Source organism: Neolamprologus brichardi, chromosome 18, assembly GCF_056152115.1.
Source record: "Neolamprologus brichardi isolate AB-2024 chromosome 18, ASM5615211v1, whole genome shotgun sequence".
NCBI lineage: Eukaryota > Metazoa > Chordata > Actinopteri > Cichliformes > Cichlidae > Neolamprologus > Neolamprologus brichardi.
In genome coordinates, this window is record NC_142121.1 from 29,772,916 (window position 1) to 29,793,040 (window position 20,125).

General features: G+C 39.6%; 1 protein-coding gene across 2 annotated transcripts; it reads right to left on the reverse strand.

The window, feature by feature from the left end:
• Positions 1 to 4,855: 4,855 nt before the first annotated feature.
• On the reverse strand, positions 4,856 to 9,318 carry LOC102782806 (uncharacterized). Of its 2 annotated transcripts, none has more exons than XM_087831593.1 (10): positions 9,255 to 9,318; positions 8,685 to 8,758; positions 8,331 to 8,377; positions 8,066 to 8,223; positions 7,812 to 7,981; positions 6,999 to 7,132; positions 6,298 to 6,457; positions 6,078 to 6,183; positions 5,629 to 5,710; positions 4,856 to 5,514 (listed from the first exon to the last, which is right to left on the reverse strand). In XM_087831593.1, the coding sequence occupies exons 2-10, from the start codon at positions 8,749 to 8,751 to the stop codon at positions 5,434 to 5,436; spliced, it is 1,005 nt and encodes a 334-aa protein (XP_087687719.1). In that variant the 5' UTR covers positions 8,752 to 8,758; positions 9,255 to 9,318; the 3' UTR covers positions 4,856 to 5,433. The 2 variants fall into 2 exon arrangements, with proteins under 2 accessions (XP_087687719.1, XP_087687718.1); XM_087831592.1 differs by having other exon boundaries at positions 8,331 to 8,380.
• Positions 9,319 to 20,125: the final 10,807 nt, after the last annotated feature.

Here is a 20,125-nt window from a genome sequence, read left to right on the forward strand (position 1 = left end):
CATTTTTCATGCTGCATGAATGTCTGTTGAATGTCAGTTGAGTAACATAAACACGTAAAAAGTGTAACAGAGGAGGGGCAAGCATAAATGAGGTAATTAAAAAAACATGTAAGTATGACAAGTAATTCCAAACAGCTCAAAAAATATTAGCATCTGCTCAAATGGTTCCTGTACAGATTAGCAAGCAGTGTTTTTGCTAGCTAAAGATACAGTTGTTGTGTCTTTAAGGGAGAAAAGTAAGATTAATGTGTAATAAATGTAATCTGAGGGATGACAAAAGCTGAAAGAAAGAGGACACAAGAGCTGTGTCCCAAAATGTAGGCTGCATCCTTCGGGGGCTGCATTTGATGACCGATTTCGTCACAGCCAGGTGACGAAGGCTGTCCCAATCCGTCGACTCCTTCAAATCCTTCAAATCCTCCTTCAATTTCAGTTTCCAACAATGGTGGCTGCTACTAAGTTTTAATATTACTCTTATTAATCTTTCTGGGTCACAAAATAAACTTTTAACTTATTTTCAGGCGAGAAAGTAGCTGTGTAAACTTCAAAGATCTGCTCGGTTTATCAAGACATCGCATATTTGCAAAAGTGCGCCGATGTTTTGGGAGACGTCTGTTACCCACCCGCTCGATAGCTTGCCGGGGGGTTCAATGGTCACTCGAGCTGCGAGAGCAGCGGACTCCCGGCTTCGTTTTCAGATCCCCACTGTCTTTCGCTACTCAGGTTAAACATGATATATAAGTCACTCGGATAACTTAAAAATGTAATTGTTTGGCTTTTTTCTGTGTTTTATTTGTTCCAGAGTAAATCGGTTTGGCTGAGATCAAAGTTATTAGATTATTATATGAAATGTAACTTTATTAATCCATTGCGTGGGTTTCTCCGGGATTTTCACACAGCTGAATAAATGTCAAACAGAAAACTGATTAAACGAGAATTTACGCCAGCATCCTGTTATATTTTAGATAGCAAGGAGCAGTTTATTAAACTCTACTGACACAGCGGTGATGCAAATCTGAATTTCGGTCTTCGAAGGACCCGGCCCACGAAGGCCGTGAAGGCCGGATCCTCCAAAGGATGCAGCCTATGTTTTGGGACATAGCAAAGGTCTGCTCGGGAAATTACGTGATAAATGTAAAGCTTACGTGTAATGTCCCAGATTCATTGAGACAGATCTGTACATGATGAGTTACTCTTAGTTATCTGATTATATCTTGTTGAAAATATCTTTTAATTAAAGAAATTGCTGCTTAATACTATTCAGAGCCCAGTAGCGAAAGGTCGATCTTCAACATGTAACAAAGGCAGATGTAAGCAGTCAGTCTTGCAGCTCTATTTCTGCCTGCTCATGTTTCTAAAGCAGAATCGCTATGGCGATCGCCATGAAATCTCTTTAGGCCGGTGTGTGGAACTGTAGCCTTTATGTTGTTAGCTGGTAATTATGTAAAGGTGGATTTAAGGTCATTTTACAGATTAGAAAAGTTATGTAAAGAATTAACATCTCCAATCAGTAATTAAGCTACATAGTGGAAAAGTAATCAGTCACATCATACTTGTGAATTGAGGTTTATGGCTGCTGAGCAGCAGGACTTCCTTCTAGAAGGAGTCCAGAATTTCAAATTTCTAAATTAAAAAGCAGATGATATTCTTTAGTTACAGTTTTGCTTTTCCTAATTCCAGCTTTATAAAATCTTTATAATGTCTATGAATTGGACAGCAGCCATGGCGGCTAATATAACATTTTCCTATATACTTTACAATGCAGTAAATCCACCATGACCAGTAAACACAAGAAAAAAGCACATGAAGAAAACACATTTACTGGTGCTCACAGTTCACAGTAGAAAAGTTTTGTGACTTATTTCTAAGTGACTCATTTTCCCACGCTGCACTGCTACACCAGAATGTAGAGCTGCCTCACCTTAGCCCCTGGCAATAGTTTAGCGTATTTTTCGGACCATAAGGTGCACCGGATTATAAGACGCATTAACGCATTAACAAAACAGTCAGATAAGTCAAACTTGACTCGACTTATTCTTCGTGCTTCCTCCACGTCTGTACCACTGATTCAATAATGTTGAATTCACTTGCAGCGGCTCTATCAGGTCTTTAAGTGATGACGTGACGAATCCTGCTTCCGGGCCTAAAGTAGTCTGCGTTTAATATGGCTTTTGTGTTGTTAACATGTTTAACGTTTTGTATTTTCTTCTATTGAATCTCAAAAAGTTCCCAAAAATCAACAGTGATCACTGTTGACCTCCCTCGGCTTTATTACCGCTAATCATTTATTTAAGCTCAGTTTTTAAAACCTTGCGATGTAACTACAGCCCAGCCCATGCAGCAATATATGAATGATTAACCTCGTATTGTGGAGGGATTATCTCAGTTGTTCTCCTGACTGAAGTTTGGTCTACAGCATTCTGCCATGCGATTACATTTGGTCTCGACCACCAAGAATCCTCACGATAACTTTTATCAAGTGGAAAAAAGTTAGTGTGTTTATATTATGCTAACATAGCTGTGTCGCTAGCGGTCACGTAGCACATCATTATATACCAGCTAGCCAAACTTCAGTAATCCTACAGACGTCACTGCTGTTTAGTTTTCTGTCTTCATTTATGTTGGAAGTGATAACAGAGCCGTACGTTTGAATTTGTTTCCAAAATCCCTGTCAGGACATGCTATATTGTATTTAGATGGAAGGTAGCGAGCTAACTTCCTGCTAATTTCTAACTCCGTTAAATGTCATAAATTCAGTTTTCATGGATGCCTGGATGTTAAACTCAATTGTTACACCTGGTAGAGCAGAACGCTGATCATTTTATTAAAGATGAAAGACTTTAGACAGTTTTTCAACTCTCAGTAATGCCATAGTGATCGTTTGACTTAGGGACCTGCAGCGGAGTTTGAGCCCAGACACGACCAGTGTTGCCAACTTAGCGACTTTGTCGCTATATTTAGCGAGTTTTCAGACCCCCTAGCAACTTTTTTTCTAAAAAAAGTCGCTAAAAAAAGATGTGAAAGCGCATATCACTTTTACTCTCAACAAGCAGCGGGTGCTGTAACGCAGTCAGTTCTTCTTTTACTCTTTTATTCTTATGCTGTTTTGTGGATCACAAGGTTTAAAACTACTTATAAACACACACACACAAAGTAATTCCACCAGAGTGCCTATTTCTGGTCACTTTTGCCGGTCCAAGCCCGGATAAAGGAGCAGGGTTGGAATTGTGACATTAAAAAAACAATAATTGCTAAAATAAATTTAATTTGTAGTTCTAAATAAATTCTAAATGCATTTAGGACGTTTTTTACTCACTTTATGTCTCTTCCATGACATTATTTCTCTCTCCAACACCATAGATTACAATTACATTAGCATGACCAATTATGCAAATTAGGTGATGACGTCATTTAGCGACTTCTAGCGACTTTTAGGACAGCCAATAGCGATTTTCCTTACTGAGGAGTTGGCAACACTGGACACGACTAGTGACGTCAGACTTAAAGACCGGATTCCCATGTTGTTGCAGTATATTAATGCAAACCTCATATTGTGGATGGATTATCTCAGTTGTTCTCCTGACTGAAGTTTGGTCTGTTCACAGCATCTTGCCATGCAATTGCATTTGTCCCTAACTATCGGGAACTCTCACGTTAACTCGAGTGGAAAAATGTTATCATTCTCCTCCAGCTTCACTGTGTTTATGTTATGCTAACATAGGTGTTGCTAGCGATCCCGTAGCACATCATTATATACCAGCTAGCCCAACTTCAGTAACCCTACAAAAGTAACAGCTGTTTAGTTTCCTGTCTTTATTTATGTGGGAAGTGAAAGCAGAGCTGTACGTTTAAATTTTTTTTCAGATATCTCTCAGTCAGAACATGCTATATCATATTTAGGTGGAAACTAGCGAGCTAACACCCTGCTAACTTTTAACTCTAACTTCATGGATGCCTGGATGTTAAACTTAATTTTTACACCTGGTAAAGCAGCAAGGCTGATCATTTTATTAAAAATGAAAGAATTTAGACAGTTTTTAACTCTCAGTGATGCTGCAGTGTTTGTTTGACTTTGGGACCTGAAGCAGATGGAGTTTTGGACCCAGAATACCCAGAATACGAGGCTCCTGACTTCGGTAGCCGTAATGATCCAACAATCCATCAAGATCTGTGGCTTTGTAGCTTACCAATGTCATACTAAAACATTTTTTGACAGATTAATGAGCGCCGTGTACCACATAAAATTGGTTAGAGGTCATAATACATACAATACATAATACATAACACACAATACATAAGACGCACCGGATTATAAGTGTGCCTTATAGTCCAAAAAATACGGTACGTGTTAATGCGCAAATACTCAGCGATACACTGACTATGTTGTGTACAAGTTTGAACTTGGCTTTCGTTTTGATCACATACTAGCCAAAACTATCTGGCATGCTATCACTAGACAAAATCTATTCACAAAAAATACCAACACAGAAGTTCCATCTTTGCGGTGGTTGCCTCTACAGAGCTACAATTTCCCATGATCACACATTGATAGATAAAATTAAAGTGTGGTGAAAATCCATCTTAGCACCTCTAAGCGTCATCAGGTTGATCACAGTCTATATCTTGTTTTCAATCTTTACAATAACCAAAGTGCAAAAACCACACAATAGACTGCTGTTGTGTTTCTCAGTCTGCAACGGTTAAACATTTGTTTACTTTTCGGAGAAAATTTAATGTTTTGTTACTGTTAGACGGTGCGCTAAGGTAAGTATAACAGCTTCACATACACAACAGTAGTTTTAAGCATGTAAATCTCTGATACGAAAACAGGTATCTCCGGTTCAGAAATTCAGACTTCTTCTTTGAGGTTAACTTGGCTTTATTCACATTTTGTTTAAAATCTCACATTTTATCAAGGCTGGCTTGACTCCCATGGCTGACCCATGTTCGTGTTTCCCCTTTAGTCCTCATCTTCTTTTTTTTAATTTTTAATTTTAATTCGCACTTTTAATAGTTCTCTAAATATACCATATTTGCTTTTATTGGGATGCACTTAAGAGGCTAAACTACTCCAAATTCACCACTCATCTAAAAAGAAGGCTTAAGATGAATGAGGCTGTATGAATGAGATTCAAAACAGCTAATGAATATTCATCCCCCAACCTTATTTCACATATTTAAAAAAGACATACAAAGTTAACCTTTGTACTGTTGTTACATTGGTATGCACTCTTTATATGTATCAAAAGGTATATATAGATCTGAAAGGCTAGATTACAAGGCTATACATAGAAATGCATAAACACAACCTTTGCATGTATTTAACACCTGTATACGCCTCCTGAAATGAAATATCATATAAGAAAAACTAGACAGGCTATACATTTAGATATAATGAAAGTTGTTCTTCTTCTTCAACCTGTGCATCCTGTATTACTTCCCAGGGTTTTTCCCAGTGTCTTCAACCTCAGTGATCACTTCTTCAGGCTTAGCCGATGGGGTAGAATAGAAAAACTGGCAACACAAAACAGGAAACAAAGCTTTTAAACTTTGTACAAAAAACATCTTTGTGGTTCGAAAAGTGTTAGAAATGTGAGCTTGTGTATTCACAGTCCACAATGTACTCACATTAAATGCATCACTTTTTTCCAGGAAATATTTGTACTTTGCTGGGGGGCGAGGAATCGGAGGAAAAAGGACCTTAGTCACCCTAAAACACACAAGTATACACAAAATGATCCTTGACACGTTTCTAGTTTTAAAAGGGGGAAAAAACAGATGCAAGGAGGAAGTGTTTTATCTTGTATCTCCTTTTGCATTCTCCTTATTTGGTTAGTTAACAAGTCAAACCGGGGGATTTTTGCCTGTAGGTTGAAGAACGTTAGGTGGATGCTGTGGTGTGAAGAAAGATGCCTTTCTCTCACTTCTCCTTTTCAACTTTGTTCTTTTTCCGACATTCACCAGTTTCACATTTAAAAATCATGACAAAGTGGATCAGAGAGAGACACAAACAGCTTAAAACAAAACAAACCAGTAAAAGGAGGAGTCACATATGTGGCGGCAGGTTAAAACAATACCTCTGATAGCGCACAAACAGCAGCAAAGCCAGCAGGCCCATGGGTACTCCGAGACAAATGAAGACTATCACCACAGGCTTGAGCACAGAATCTGACCGTTCCATCGCTACAGATACACAACACAAAAGCACTGTTCTTTAAACTGACATGTTGATAATTATAACACTGCATCATCAGCCACTGTTTAAACCACAAGCACAAGAAGACATAGAGGACTTACACGGTGTGACAGTGGGACTCCATTCACTCCAGTGATGTGATCCTGAGCAATGCTGCAATGATATTCTTGTCCTCATTCTCACACTATAGCTGTGTGAAGGATCTGCACTTGCTACTGTATGATTTGCATGGTGTTTGAGTAGCCAAGATGTTGTTTTTTCCTGTTTTAAAGAGATTAATAAAAAATGGTTAATCTCACTTTAACAAGGCCGACTGATAAGATTGCTCTGACTTTGGACTTCAATTAACCCTCTGAGGTCTAAGTATGACTTATCATAACCCTCTTTTTTAAATAGTTTTACAAAGAAACTGAAAACTGAGCTTTTAAAATTTTTAAAGTTTTTATCTTGCGAGGACTGCACCTTTATCTCCTTTTTTGGCATCAGATTGTGGTTATTCTTTGCAGGTTTTCTGTACAGTCTGGGTTAAGTTGGCACCTGCTGCATTGGCATGCCCTTAACAGCACTAATCATTGGTCCCCCCCCTTTCTTTGCGTTTTCATGTGGACAGAAACATTTTTCAAAGCAGGGGCAGCATTATTGTTATTTTGTTTAAAAAAATAGCCATACATATGGAGCCTTAGACCTCACAGAGTTAAAAAGAAGTTTGTCTTGTTCATTATTCCTGCCACACGTACAAAAAAAAACAAAAACAGAATTTTGCATCTGGAATAATGACAGCCTGTGGTGAAGCATACTGTACCTGATCACGTATTTCCACTTCATTTTCAAAACATTCAGGATTAACGGCGTTTCTGGTGCGAGGCAGGTCCCATTTTACAATCAGGTTATCATTATTGAACGATGCAGAGATGTTAGCAGGTGGAGGAAGATGCTCTGTCACACACACAAGCACATGATCAGTAAGGTATCTGACAACAACACAACCTAAACCTAACCTCAAGCCTCAGCTTACCATGTGTTCCAAAAAGACTTTCACATTTTGATTTGTGTAACGTCAGAACAGTTTTCCACTTTTCCTCAGTCCATTTTAAAATTAATGCCTGCTTTTAATGCACTGCAGAGACCCGAGAGCCCAAGGACCACAGGGGTCCAATATTGATTTTCGGCCGATTCTCATAATTTTTGATGATATTATGTATCATATATAATGAGGTGTTTCAAAGTCACTGGGAGGAACATCATTCTGAAATTGTTCCACAACTTTGTAAACAAAGTTTTTTGCAGATTGGTGAACCTCTGCCCATCTAAACCTCTGGGAAACACTACCTCTCTTAAGAAGCTCAATCCTGTCACTGAGCTGTTGCCAGTAACAAAATGTTCTTTCAGCTGTTTCTTTTTATTATCCCTTACTTTTCCAGCCTTTTGTTTCCCCATCCCAAAGTTTGAGATGTGTTGCAGGCAACAAATTCATTTTCCTGAAATAGTAAATCTGTTTAAAAATGTGATGTTTTCTGTGCTCTGCTGTGAATAAAATATGGGTTTATGAGCTTTCCAAACATTCCTTCTTGAATTGGGTTCATATAACTACTCAACACTGTTTGTATAGAATTACCTAGTGTGTCCATGTCATACACGTAGGTGTAAGATATCCAGTTGTGCAGGGACATGTTAAAATGTAAGACTACGCCTGATATTTCCTCGCTGACAGTCAAGGACATCGATCCAACTCTTTCCGCAAAAGTACGGCTTAGAGACTTAATTGCTGTTTCCTCATCACAGACACTGGAAGAGAGAAGTACAGAGTTAAAACAATGTGTAGCGTTCATTGTTCCACATTAAAATGAACCTTTAAAAATATCACAATACCTGATAAACACAGAGAGCCGAGTATCTTTCTCTAAGGTGTTGAATGCCCAGGAGCAGTTGAGCTTATTTGTTGAGTCGAGGAGGCAGATAAACGTCTCCTTTATTTCTGAAAGCTCTTTATGTGAAATCTCCTCTGCTGAATTTTGTATTTTAACCATCTAATACAAAAATGTACAGTTTACAGTTTATTTAAATAGTATGTACTGCGTCTGTGAGGTCATTAGAAAACAAAAGTGTTTATACAAAAGCTTATTCTCATTTTCACCTCATCTGGAAGCTCCTGACAGAGATCCAAACCATGGCTTTCAGTCGCTGCTATAAGAAAACACACGTTTAATCTGCAGCACAAATTCTTAACTGATCAGAATTTTGTATTTTCTTTCTATAAACTGGGTTTTAGAGTAGTCCAGTTTTGATTAGCTTACTGTGTAAAGGAAGCAGGAAACAAAGTCAGACACCACCCAGATTAAAAAAGGTTAAAGTAAAATCATTGTTGAAATAAAGCTCCTGGTATTTCCTGCAAAAATATTTTGATTTTCACATTGCCAAAAGCCATTCTTCTTAAGCATTGTTTTTTTTCCTGAGGACATGTTTGCATTGCGATTAATCATCCACCTACCACTTTGAGGGAACCACAAAACCAACGAAGTGGACCAAATTACAAGACGGATCAGAAACACAGCCATGGCTGACCTGAGTGTTTTACACACACACACACACACACACAGAAAGACAGAGACACAGATACACACTAATGAGCATAAAGTCTTCAGCCACCGTACAGTAAACACAGGAACGCCATTGTACCACTTTACAATGAGCAATTTCCTGTCTTTAATACTTCCCCTTTTTACATGCTTACTTGTAGAAGGTGGGTGCTTGTAACGCGTCTAAGTGGGCACATAATCAACCACAAAGAAACATCTTTTCTCAGATGAGTCTTACTTCTTCACTAGGTTACATTCACGTGTCCATTTTACACTTATTTATACAAAAAACAAAGACTTGGTTTGGTTTATTCACTCTGTTTATATCTTCTCCCTCAAAAAAAAAAAAAAGACAAGTGGACCCAACTATGACTCACTATGCTGGCGTAACGCGCTCTTATGAATCGAGGTAAATTCACAAGTTTCCTACCAGCTATATTATATTACAAATTGTGTAAATAGCAATAATAATAAAGTCTCACCTTCTGCTGTCCCTCCTCCGTGTCTTGTGGTTCTCTGTGCTCTCGCTGCCTGAAGTCAATGACACATTTCTGGGGAAAGAAGAAGCGTGACGTCACATACTGTACTCAGATCCAGGAAACCAAGACTTTCTTTCTGTTTCTTCTTTTTTTTTCTTCATTTGCTCGTAAAGCAGATCAAGCAAAGTGAAACAGGTCAACATCAATGCATAAATATTATCAGCTTCAACAAAGTAAAGCAGATCTATATCAACAAACTAAAGTAGATCAGCATCATGTGGCTTTCTAATACAAACCACATAATGTTGATCTACTTTAGTTTATTTGGGTTAAACCACATTTGAGGTAAAAACAATACCAACTAGATGTAATAACAAGACAGAATAACATATAACATCTTTTTGTATAAGATGTTGTCCCCCTGGTTCTTCCTGGTTCAGTCTGCTTTTTCTGTCTTTCCTCCACTTTTCTTTCTCTATATGTTAGAATCAGTTAGCTCACAATCTGCAGCTTCAGCCGACCATGCAGAGAAGTCTCTCCTGTGTTAATATCAACTCTTCACCGAGTTCTTTTGATTCCTCAGAGGCATCCGATGGAAGACAAAACACTGCTCAGTAGACCATTTAACACTTTATTTCTCTTTCACATTATTTCTAGAAGGGAGATGCGTCCTGCAAGACACGTTGCTGCAGATCTCAAAATAGTGGTGTGCCCCTGACAGTTTTATTACAGTTTTATTACGGAGTTTTATTACTCCCTCATTCTAATCTAAACAACAGTGTCTCAGTAACTTTTCACTAGAGATGGTCCTCTCTTATCTACATTTTCCCCAGGCGAGCGTAAGCGAGAGTCTGCAGCTATCTACTCCACAAGGAAACATGGTTTCATGCCTTTATTTTTCAGGGCTGTGTCCACTTAATACTGCGCTATATAACTTTATAACACTTATTATTAATAAAAAGCATAGCATTATTGAGGCACTGAAAAATTATTTATTCCCAACACCTGATACATGAATTATTCACTGGTGTGTTGGATACCTGTCAGGGTTTTCCCACCCAGTTTTATGCCTGAGCGGGGGAAGTGTGAGGACAGTCTGCAGGCAATCACTGACTACACATCTCCCCGTAGACAGTGTTTGTTGTTGATGGAGGCAGTATATTAAATAAGTGCTAAAGTCCATGTAATCCCTGACACATATTAAGTAGTCTAGGACAACCCAAAAGTATAGACCTAGGTTTGACAGGATTACAGTAGTAACTTTGATGAATGCTAAATACAGTGGCTGGAGGCAGGAAATGAGCGACAACAGTTATTATATTGTGAAAAAGTGAAAATAAAATAAGACACATTTTACAAAATCCACAATAACACTAATAATAAGCCGGCTTAACAAAAACAAACCAAAGAAACACAGTCCCATTGAGCTCAATATTTCAGTTTGTCCTTTTTGGTCATTTGTCAAGTCAAGATTTCTTTTAATTTCAGTTCCTTTTTTTGTTTTGGTTTGGTGATTTGAGTTGTTACCACTTTGGTTTTTTCAAGAGAGAATAATGACGTTCTTCAACAAGGGCTCAGGCTGTCTGGGCACAGGTTTGCCATCTCCATTCGGAGAGAATTCAGGAATCAGTTCCAGTTGCTTTATCAACGCAGACAATAAAAAAAACCTAGCCAAGATGAGGTATCAGCATGAACAAGGCAAGGGACACAGCCACATGGCCTCCCTAGCTCGTGCTCCCATCAGCTTAACATTAAAGTTTTCAAATTAAGCTACAGGCCGGTGGCTATGACATCCCACCTGATGAAGACCCTGGAGCGACTGGTCCTGGCTCAGCTTTGGCTCCTGGTGAGCTCATCATTGGACCCACTTCAGTTTGCCTACCAGCCTGGCATTGGAGCAGATGATGCCGTCATTCACCTCCTACATCGTTCCCTTGCTCACCTGGAGACCGCTGGGAGCACTGTGAGAATCATGTTCTTTGATTTCTCCAGTGTCTTCAACACCATTCTTCCCACGGTCCTGAAGGACAAGCTGGAGAACTCAGGAGTGGACCATCACCTCACTACCTGGATTTGGACTACCTCACCGACTGACCACAGTATGTGAGAACTCAGGGCTGTGTGTCGGACAGGGTCCTCTGCAGTACGGGGGCCCCACAGGGAATGGTTCTGGCTCCGTTCCTCTCCACTATCTACACTGCAGACTTCTCCCACAACTCCACCCAGTGCTTCCTGCAGAAGTTCTCTGATGACTCTGCAATAGTCGGCCTCATCACTGATGGGGATGACAGGGAGTACAGAGGACTGACCCAAGACTTTGTGGACTGGTGCTAGCTGAACTACCTCCACATCAACACTAGTAAAACCAAGGAGCTGATGGTAGACTTCCGCAGGCACAAGCATCCTCCACTGCAACCACTGAAAATCCAAGGTATGGACATTGAGGCTGTGGACAGCTACAGGTACCTTGGAGTTCATCTGAACAACAAACTGGACTGGACTCATAATTCAGACGCCCTCTACAGGAAAGGGCAGGGCAGGCTGTACTTGCTGTGGAGACTCAGGTCGTTTGGAGTGGAGGGCCCACTCCTGAAGACCTTCTATGACTCTGTGGTGGCCTCAGCCATCTTTTACGGTGTGGTCTGCAGCAGCATCTCTGCCGGGGACAGGAAGAGACTGAACAGGCTGAGCAAAAGGGCCAGCTCTGTTCTAGGATGCCCTCTGGACCCAGTGGAGGTGGTGAGTGATAGGAGAATGGTGGCTAAGCTGTCATCCCTGTTGGACAACATCTCCCACCCCATGCAGGAGACTCTGACAGCACTGAGCAGCTCCTTCAGTGGCAGGCTACAGCACCCACGATGTGGGACGGAGAGATTTCGCAGGTCTTTCCTCCCCACTGCTGTCAGACTGTACAACAAAGACTCCAACTGATCAAACACACACATCCACACATGTGCACTAACATTAAGTGCAATACTTTTTTCTGGCATCGTTGTATTTTTACTCAGTTGTATATAGCATTTGTATTCTATTTTTATCCTATTGTATATTTTATTCTATTTTATTCTACTGTATATAGTATTTTATTTTATTCTATTCTGTACAGTTGTGTACTGTATCTATTCTTATTGTATTCTAATTTTTGCTTCATAACTTTTGCACTGTCCACTTCCTGCTGTGACAAAACAAATTTCCCACGTGTGGGACTAATAAAGGTTATCTTATCTGATCGTATCTTACAGACAGTGCAAGTACTTGTTTACAACACTTTTTCTGCATTTAAACTCACTAAGACAACCGTCTGTAGCTGTCTTGTTTACTTATCAAAGTGCAAAAGACCTAGCTAATACGTGGTCCACCGCTTGTATGTCAGGACTAATTTTGCTTCTGAACATATAAAATTGGAGAGAGGATTACACTTCCTTTTTTCAAAATAAATATTTCTCAAAGTAAAAGAGTGCAAATGCATTGATACAAATAAAAGGGAGAAAATAAAATTTTAAAAAAGAGGTTTTCTCTACTGGGTTACACCTTCCCCAGCTAAATACCACACAGGTCTCGTTGCATGTGTAGCCAATACTGCCTGTCTTTGCAATTAAGGGATTCTGAAAAGGCTGTGCTCAAACCCTGGAAAAGTGATTTTACAACAGTCACTGGAAGGTTTCCTGAATCAGGATAATCAAGTCTTTTAGAAGGATGTTTGATTCTGATTATCTCACTGTATCAAACAGTGATGAAGGGTTGATGACGCGGAATCCACAGCAGTCCTCTCGCAGCTCTCCTCTCTCGCCACGCTGATCAACAACAGGTCGGATGCCCTGGAAAAGATGGCCAGCCAAAACTCCGCTGTGATCGTAGAGGTGAAAGATACCATTAAAGGAAATGCAAAGCAGATCGAATATATCAAACAGTCCTTTGAATTTATCTGTGCTGATATTAAATCCGTGAAGGACAAAGTTGACCACCTTCAGATGCAGCTTGCCAAATTTCAAGAAACCCATGACGCACAAAAGAAACAACTCTCTCGCCTGGAGAGTTGTGACAAGGATGGTCATTATATTCTATTAGTGCTTAAGCTTGCTAACCTGACTTTTGTAATTGTAAATGTCTGTGGTTTCAATTCCCATACTGAAAATAATGCACTTATTGGCAGGTTAGAAGAACTTGTGCTTCACTAGTTAACTAAACTCCCTGATTCTCACATTATTTGTGGCGCAGACTTTAACGCTGTACTAAACAACCGTCTTGAGAGGTGGCCTCCTAAAAGTTCTGACTAATCTAAAACTGTTTATGAGCATTTTATTTAATGGATACTTGGAGGGACATGCACCCATGTCAGAATGAATACACATGGTGTAACAAACTTTTATCAAGTCAGTCTCAAATTGACTATTGGTTCATCTCTAAAGATCTGAGTAATGTGGCTGCAGACATCTTACCATCGCCTCTATCCGATCACAAATCTATTCACATTTTTATTCCTGTAGTACCTTCTCCCCTCTCTCATAAGCCTGCTTACTGGAAGCTTAACAGCAGTATCCTTAAACATTCTGCTGTATGTTCAGAGATCAGAAAGTATTGGAGCAAAGCAATAAATGAAAATTCCTTTGGTCTTGACTGGGAACTGTTAAAATATATAATTGCAAAATTCCTAAGGAAGTACTGTAGTGATTTAGCCAAAATGAGAAAAGAAGAAGAGCAGGAAGTAATAAGCAAGATCTTTGCTCTCAATGAGTCTGAAAAATTTCAGCTTGTTGTGCAGCAGCATAGGCCTGATGAGATTTACAAGCGAAGAGCTGAGGGAGCTTTTGTCAGGTCGCGCAGGCAATGGCTTGAAGAAGGTGAGCAAAATTCTGCTTACATTTTTAGGTTAGAAAGGCAGCAGTCAAGAAACAACTCAATTCAGTATTTAAAAATGTATGGCTCAATCACTGATGAGCCAAAAAAAAATTTCCAATATCTTAACCCCTTTCCTAAAAGAAGTTTACATGGAAAGTATAAATAAAGGCTCACTCCCCCGACAAACCCATTTTCTGTGCGGTTGGAGAAGCTAACTTATAGCTTTCCTCTAGCCAATTCTTGAGACTTTTAACAGCTTGCAAATGTGTCACTTTTTGATCTTTGTTGACAGAAGTTTGTATGCAAGATCAACTGTCAATCTGGCTTTTCTGCAAAACATCAATTTGTAGGGCGTAGAACCTGTTACATCACTATGGGTGCATTTGCTTGCATGTACTAACGGCATAACAGAGTCTTTCCTGTGAGTCTTTTGTTTGAATTATGCGTTCCTAACATACTAAGTAATGTTCTGTTGAATCCTTCAGTGGGTTTACCAAGTGGGTGGTATGGGTTTTATCCCACAGATCTCACACAGATCTCTCCTTTATTAAATTTGCCTCAAAATCAGGACCCTGATCACTGTGCAGGCACTTAGGTAAGCTGTAGTTGACAATGAATTGGTCCCATAGGCACAAGGCGACCGTTCTTGACTTTTGATTAGGGGTAGGCAATGCAAGCGCAAATTTAGTTAAATGATCAGTTATTACGAGGATGTCACGCGTGTTACTGCTGTCTGGTTTCAGACTGAGACAATCCATGCAGACCATCTCTAAAGGTCAGGTGGCTGTTATGTTGACCAGTCTAGCTGCTTTTTCAGAAGTACTCTTTCTCCATATGTAGCGATCACCATGCCATACGTGGCCAATAAAATCATGTTCTGACAGGATCAAGGGTTCTGTCAGTGCTTAAGTGGCCCATATCATTGTGCAAGCTTTGGAGCACTAGATCTCTGAGCTCCTCCAGAAGAACAAGTTGGTGGGTCATTTGGTCTCCATCTTGTACAACGCCTCATTGTGACTCTCCAATTGACTGAGTTCCCTCAGGAAAGGGAGATCTGGAAGTTCTTTTCCAACAGCTGGTGGGGGTGTCTGGCCATGTTCAATTTTTTTTGATAATTTGGCCGACTGTCGAGTCCGCTCTTTGTTCTAAATTTACGATTGGGACAAGGCAGGAATGATTGTTAAGCACTGGTGTTCTTGCTTGGACAACATCACTACCTACAAGCCTTATGGTGTCAGTGTCGGCTAGGTGATGCTCTATAAAACGGCTTACAGGCTCCTGCTGTCATGGGTTGCCCTTGAGAATCCGCACGCAGGACTCTTGAGTTGCAAGTTAACAATGAAAGTTTATTTACAATTTCTTCACCAAGTGTATTTACAGGCTGTGGGGGGATAGTGCTGTATACAAGACGTAAGGTGGGCAGGGCTCCGGGGGAAAGGGGAATCACACACACGCTCCACTCTGACCTCTCTCTCCACTAGTGACCAGTCACTCCTTCCACACACTGCTCGAGGAAACACAGGGATGGGTCAGGGAATCTAGGTACAAAGACACACACGTTAATATCTAGCACGCAGGCAAGTGAAACCTTGGCTTGAACTTGTTACTGACGAGAGTTTAACAACGATCCAGCGGCCTTGATGAGGTCCAGGTGTTTAGAAATGTCTAGAAATGTTGGCCAATCAGAAGTCTAGAAGCCTCGTGGGAAGTAGTAAACAAAGATGGGGCATAGAAGCAGAACTGAGTCCTATGTGTGGAGGGACAGTAACTTTGTGTGTATATGTAAGCATTTAAAGACTGTAGAGAGTACAATTAACAGTAACAGTGTTTTGTCTAAGTCCCCCATTGTAGAAATTCATTTCACCGAAACAATAACGTGGCGCAGAGTGTAACGTCAAAAAAGGCGCACACCTTTGACGCTGCGTTTTGCTCCGTTTTCCTCGTCCACACGTAAATGCAAAAACAGAGTTTACGAAAATATCCACCCTGGCAGGAATTTTTAAAAATCTCAGTTTTCAGTGACCGAAAACACCGTTTACGTGTGGACGAAAGGTGCAAATGCATAGAAAAAGCTGCGTTTTCAAAAATACCTGGGTACGTGTGGACGTAGCCAAAGTTGCAGGCCACCTAAAGCCAGGGGTGTCTAACTTATCAGAGGTCAATATGTATGTGAGTGGGTTACTATCTGTAACTATGGTGAACTGACATTGGTGTATAGGGCATGCACTGTGCTTGAAGGGAGTTGGATCATTAAGTTTGGTGGAATGTTTCACTTTGCTCGTACAGCCAAACTCAAGATCTTGAAAGTGAATACTTCCTGGATATCACTGAGTTGCTTGGTTATCCTCTCTTTCCACTCCTGTGGAAAGAGAGGATAAGAGGATTCACCACTTTGTTCTTTTTCATTTGTAATCATTACAGGCACTTTGTGTGGAGCTCGGGAAGGATGTGTTATCAAGCAAGTTTTAACACAAAGGCCACCAGGCAAGGAAGACTGAGAGGGGTGTTCAACTAATGTAGTGGTTCCCAGACTTTTTTTTGCAAGGCCCCCCTTTGTTTTACAAGAAAATCTGCGCGAAGCCTGTTTGTTCCCAATATGACTGGTGTCTGACTGTTTGGATGAGTGTCTGGAACAACAAGAGCTAAGGTTGCAATGTCAATCTGCATCTAAGAAGTCTTTTGGAAAGGTAATACACCTCTCTATATAACCTGGTTTCTAGATTGTAAGGTCCTGATTTTTATCTTACACGAGTTGGTGTATTGTTGTGTTTTTGGAAAGTCTCTAGCATTAAAGCTGACTTTGAGTTCACTTCCTGCCTTCTGGCTCCTGCATTTGAGTCTTAATCAGCCTTCCACGCAGCCATTTCCTGACCAAGGGCTAATATTTAGTGGCTTAATTATGTGAAGAAGAAAGGCTCGGTTTAATATAGACCCAAGACACTAAGAGTTTTCACTTCAGCTAATGTTCTTACTGATAGTTATATAAACATTCTTATGTTTATAGTTTATGTTCACACTTACTGGCAACTCTATTAAGTACACCTGTTTACTCTGTAGTAGTTAATTTATGTATTATTAGCCAATCACATGCCAGGTATTCCAATGCATTTAAGCATGTAGAAAAGCATGTACTTTGCCTCAGACCAACAAAGAAAGGTGATTTGAGTTTGAACATGCCACGGCTGCTGATGTAGGGTCTAAGTATTTCAGAAACTGCTGATCTACTGGGATTATTTTCTGCACAACCACCTCTAGTGTTTACAGAAAATGGTCTGAAAAAGAGAAAGTATCTATTAAGCAGCAGTTCTCTGGGTAAAAATACTTTGTTGATGTCAGAAGAGAATGAACAAGCTGCTGTGAGCTGATAGGAAGGCAACAGTGACTCAGATAACCACTGTTTACAACCAGGTTCCCCAGAATAGCATCGCTGAGCACACAACATTATCATAGGGGTCTGATGATGAGGGGTGCAGTGCTACAACAGTAAAAGACCACTCCAGGAGCCACCTGCAGTTGGCACTCATAGCAGATAAGAACAACAAACCAAGGCTACATTCAAAAATAAATTACTTTTCACCTTCAAACATGACACAATCATTTTTAACAAATTACAACTGAAATATATAAAATCCAATTTCTATCTATTCAAATAATCATGAAAGAAAATGGCCTTAATAAAAACTGAATGTATACCAAACAGTTACATTTCATCTAACCAGTAAATTTAGCATTTTACGTTACACATATCTAACAAAATTACATGGAAAATCTACATGTAATTATATTAAATGCTGCCACAGTCGGACAAAATCTCAGAGGAATGTTTCCAGCATGTTACAAAAGCACTAACGAGCATTATGAGCAACAAGGCTTAACTAAAAAGTGTCTGTCTTGTAAATAGAAGGCAGACATATCAAATGGTTTCATGAATTAAACTAGCGTTTCCAATGAACTCTCAGACATAGAACTCTTTTATTTGTGTCTGTATGTGGGTGGCATCTCATTGTCTGTAATAAAAATGCTTAGTTCATCTTTTCTATGACATTTTTTTCTAGGAATTTTGGGATTTTTTTTTTAAATGAAATGGGGTTTATTGGAATTTCTTTAACATACAAAGAAAGAGGAAACAAACACTGGTTAAGTCAAATCTTCTTCTTTCGGCTGTTCCTGTTACAGCAGATCATCGACCTCTATCCCACGCCATCTTCTGTCACACCAACCCCTCAGCACATCCTCCCACACTACATTTGTCATGGGGTGGAAAAATAAAATTTTAACTTCTTTTTTAATAGCTTGTTTTTAAGTAATATATTTAAGTTGTTTTATATTCTGAATATTTTTGTACTGCTGAACAGTTGTTTTATAAATGAGCAATAAATACTTTTGGGGGTGGAAGTTTTTTAAATGCAGAATAATATTTATATCATATCCAGATGTAAATGATGTGATGCGGCTATGAAACAACAACATGTCTCCAGTTGATGTGTGTGTGCTGTCTTACAATGGGTCATTTTATCAGAGTCATCAAAGTCAACAACGTTCAAACCACAATTTCCACCCAAACACACATCAACACAACCTTTGCATGACTTCAGTATATCTGTAGTATCTCCTGAACTCCATATTGTATAAAAATGCTTAACAGCACATGCATTTAGAAATGACAAAGATCTTTAATGTGTAAACAAAACTGCTTTCAAAATCTCCTTCATAGGTTTTTGCAGATCTCCACGTCTTTGTTTGCTACAACCAGTTATATAGAAGTGACCCATCATAAAACCCCCATGGTGTGTTGCAAACTCTGTGTTTGTCTATGTATGTGCGAGCACATGAGTGCCTGTGTGTGCGCGTACCCGTGTGTATGTGTGAGTGCACATGAGTGAGTTTGGGTGCGTTGTAACAGTTAAGGGCACTGTGTGTGTGTGTGTCTCTGTGTAAGTGACTTTCTGCCGGTCATAAAAGTAATCTCCTCTCTCCCAAGCTACACCAAAGTCCTTTACAAAACATACAAAACACAGTTAACAGATTACAAACACTGAGACCCCCACTCTGCATCCACTGGGCCACTGGCCTCTTCTTGTCTTACATTTACAGATAAGCATGTGGAGAGGCTCCTGCAAACCTACTTCTAAGTTATAACAATTATGAGGTACAAACATCAGCATCAGCATCCCCCAACTGTAGCTTCCTGTCTCCTTTCATGACAGGCAGACCCCCAGTGTCAATAAATTCCTTTCCCTCTACACAATTACACACACTCTCAAGCCTACAGCTAAGCCAAACTGAAACACACAGACAAATCCTTCCCTATTCCTCTGATCTACTGATGGACCCTCTCATCTAAGCAAATTTAACACATTATAGTCTAATAATTGTGTTCTTTTACTCACAGTAACAACACACATAGTACAGTTTACACTTATATAATTTTAAAATAAACACATTAATGTAAAAGAACCAGAGAGACGAGTCACAAGGTGCCCTCTGCCCTTAATCTATTTTTATGTTCTTCCTTTTTCTTTTGATTTTCACCTTATTTGGCTTTTTTTGCGGCCAATCGCAGAGGACCTCTGTCTGCAGCTTAAGGAAGTTTAAAGTAGATGCTGTGGTATGACTTTCTAACAAATAGGTACCAAACCACCCCCACTTCTTCTTTCTAAACTATTTTCTCCCATTAAATTTGTGCTGATGTTGAGGTCAACTTTGTTATTTGGCTTACTCATGCAACAAGTTTAAAAGTTTAAATGATGAAAGTTTACATGCCAGATGAAAAATAGTCTAAAAAAACTCTACTTTAAACCTGTGAAGCCTGAAACATGAAATAATTGCCAGAAAATTCAATTTCATTTAACCTTCTGACAATTTTGTTTAAAGAAATTAAACATCAATTTGCATATATGAGTTTTCATTTTTGCTGCACCTGGCTTTTGTATGCAAATTATTGTCCAGAATAGAACTTTGGGTCTCACTGTATGCATCTCAAATACTATTTTAACAAATATAATACATTTGCTGCGCATCACTAGACAGGTTAG

Excerpts from the sequence above, each read along its gene's own strand:
- LOC102782806 (XM_087831592.1), bottom strand. The coding sequence starts at position 8,751 with ATGGCTGTGTTTCTGATCCGTCTTGTAATTTGGTCCACTTCGTTGGTT. Across the intron at positions 8,224-8,330 it reads GTCAGGAGCTTCCAGATGAG|ATGGTTAAAATACAAAATTC; the intron begins GTGAAAATGAGA and ends TTTTTGTATTAG. Across the intron at positions 6,458-6,998 it reads AAGTGGAAATACGTGATCAG|GAAAAAACAACATCTTGGCT; the intron begins GTACAGTATGCT and ends TCTTTAAAACAG.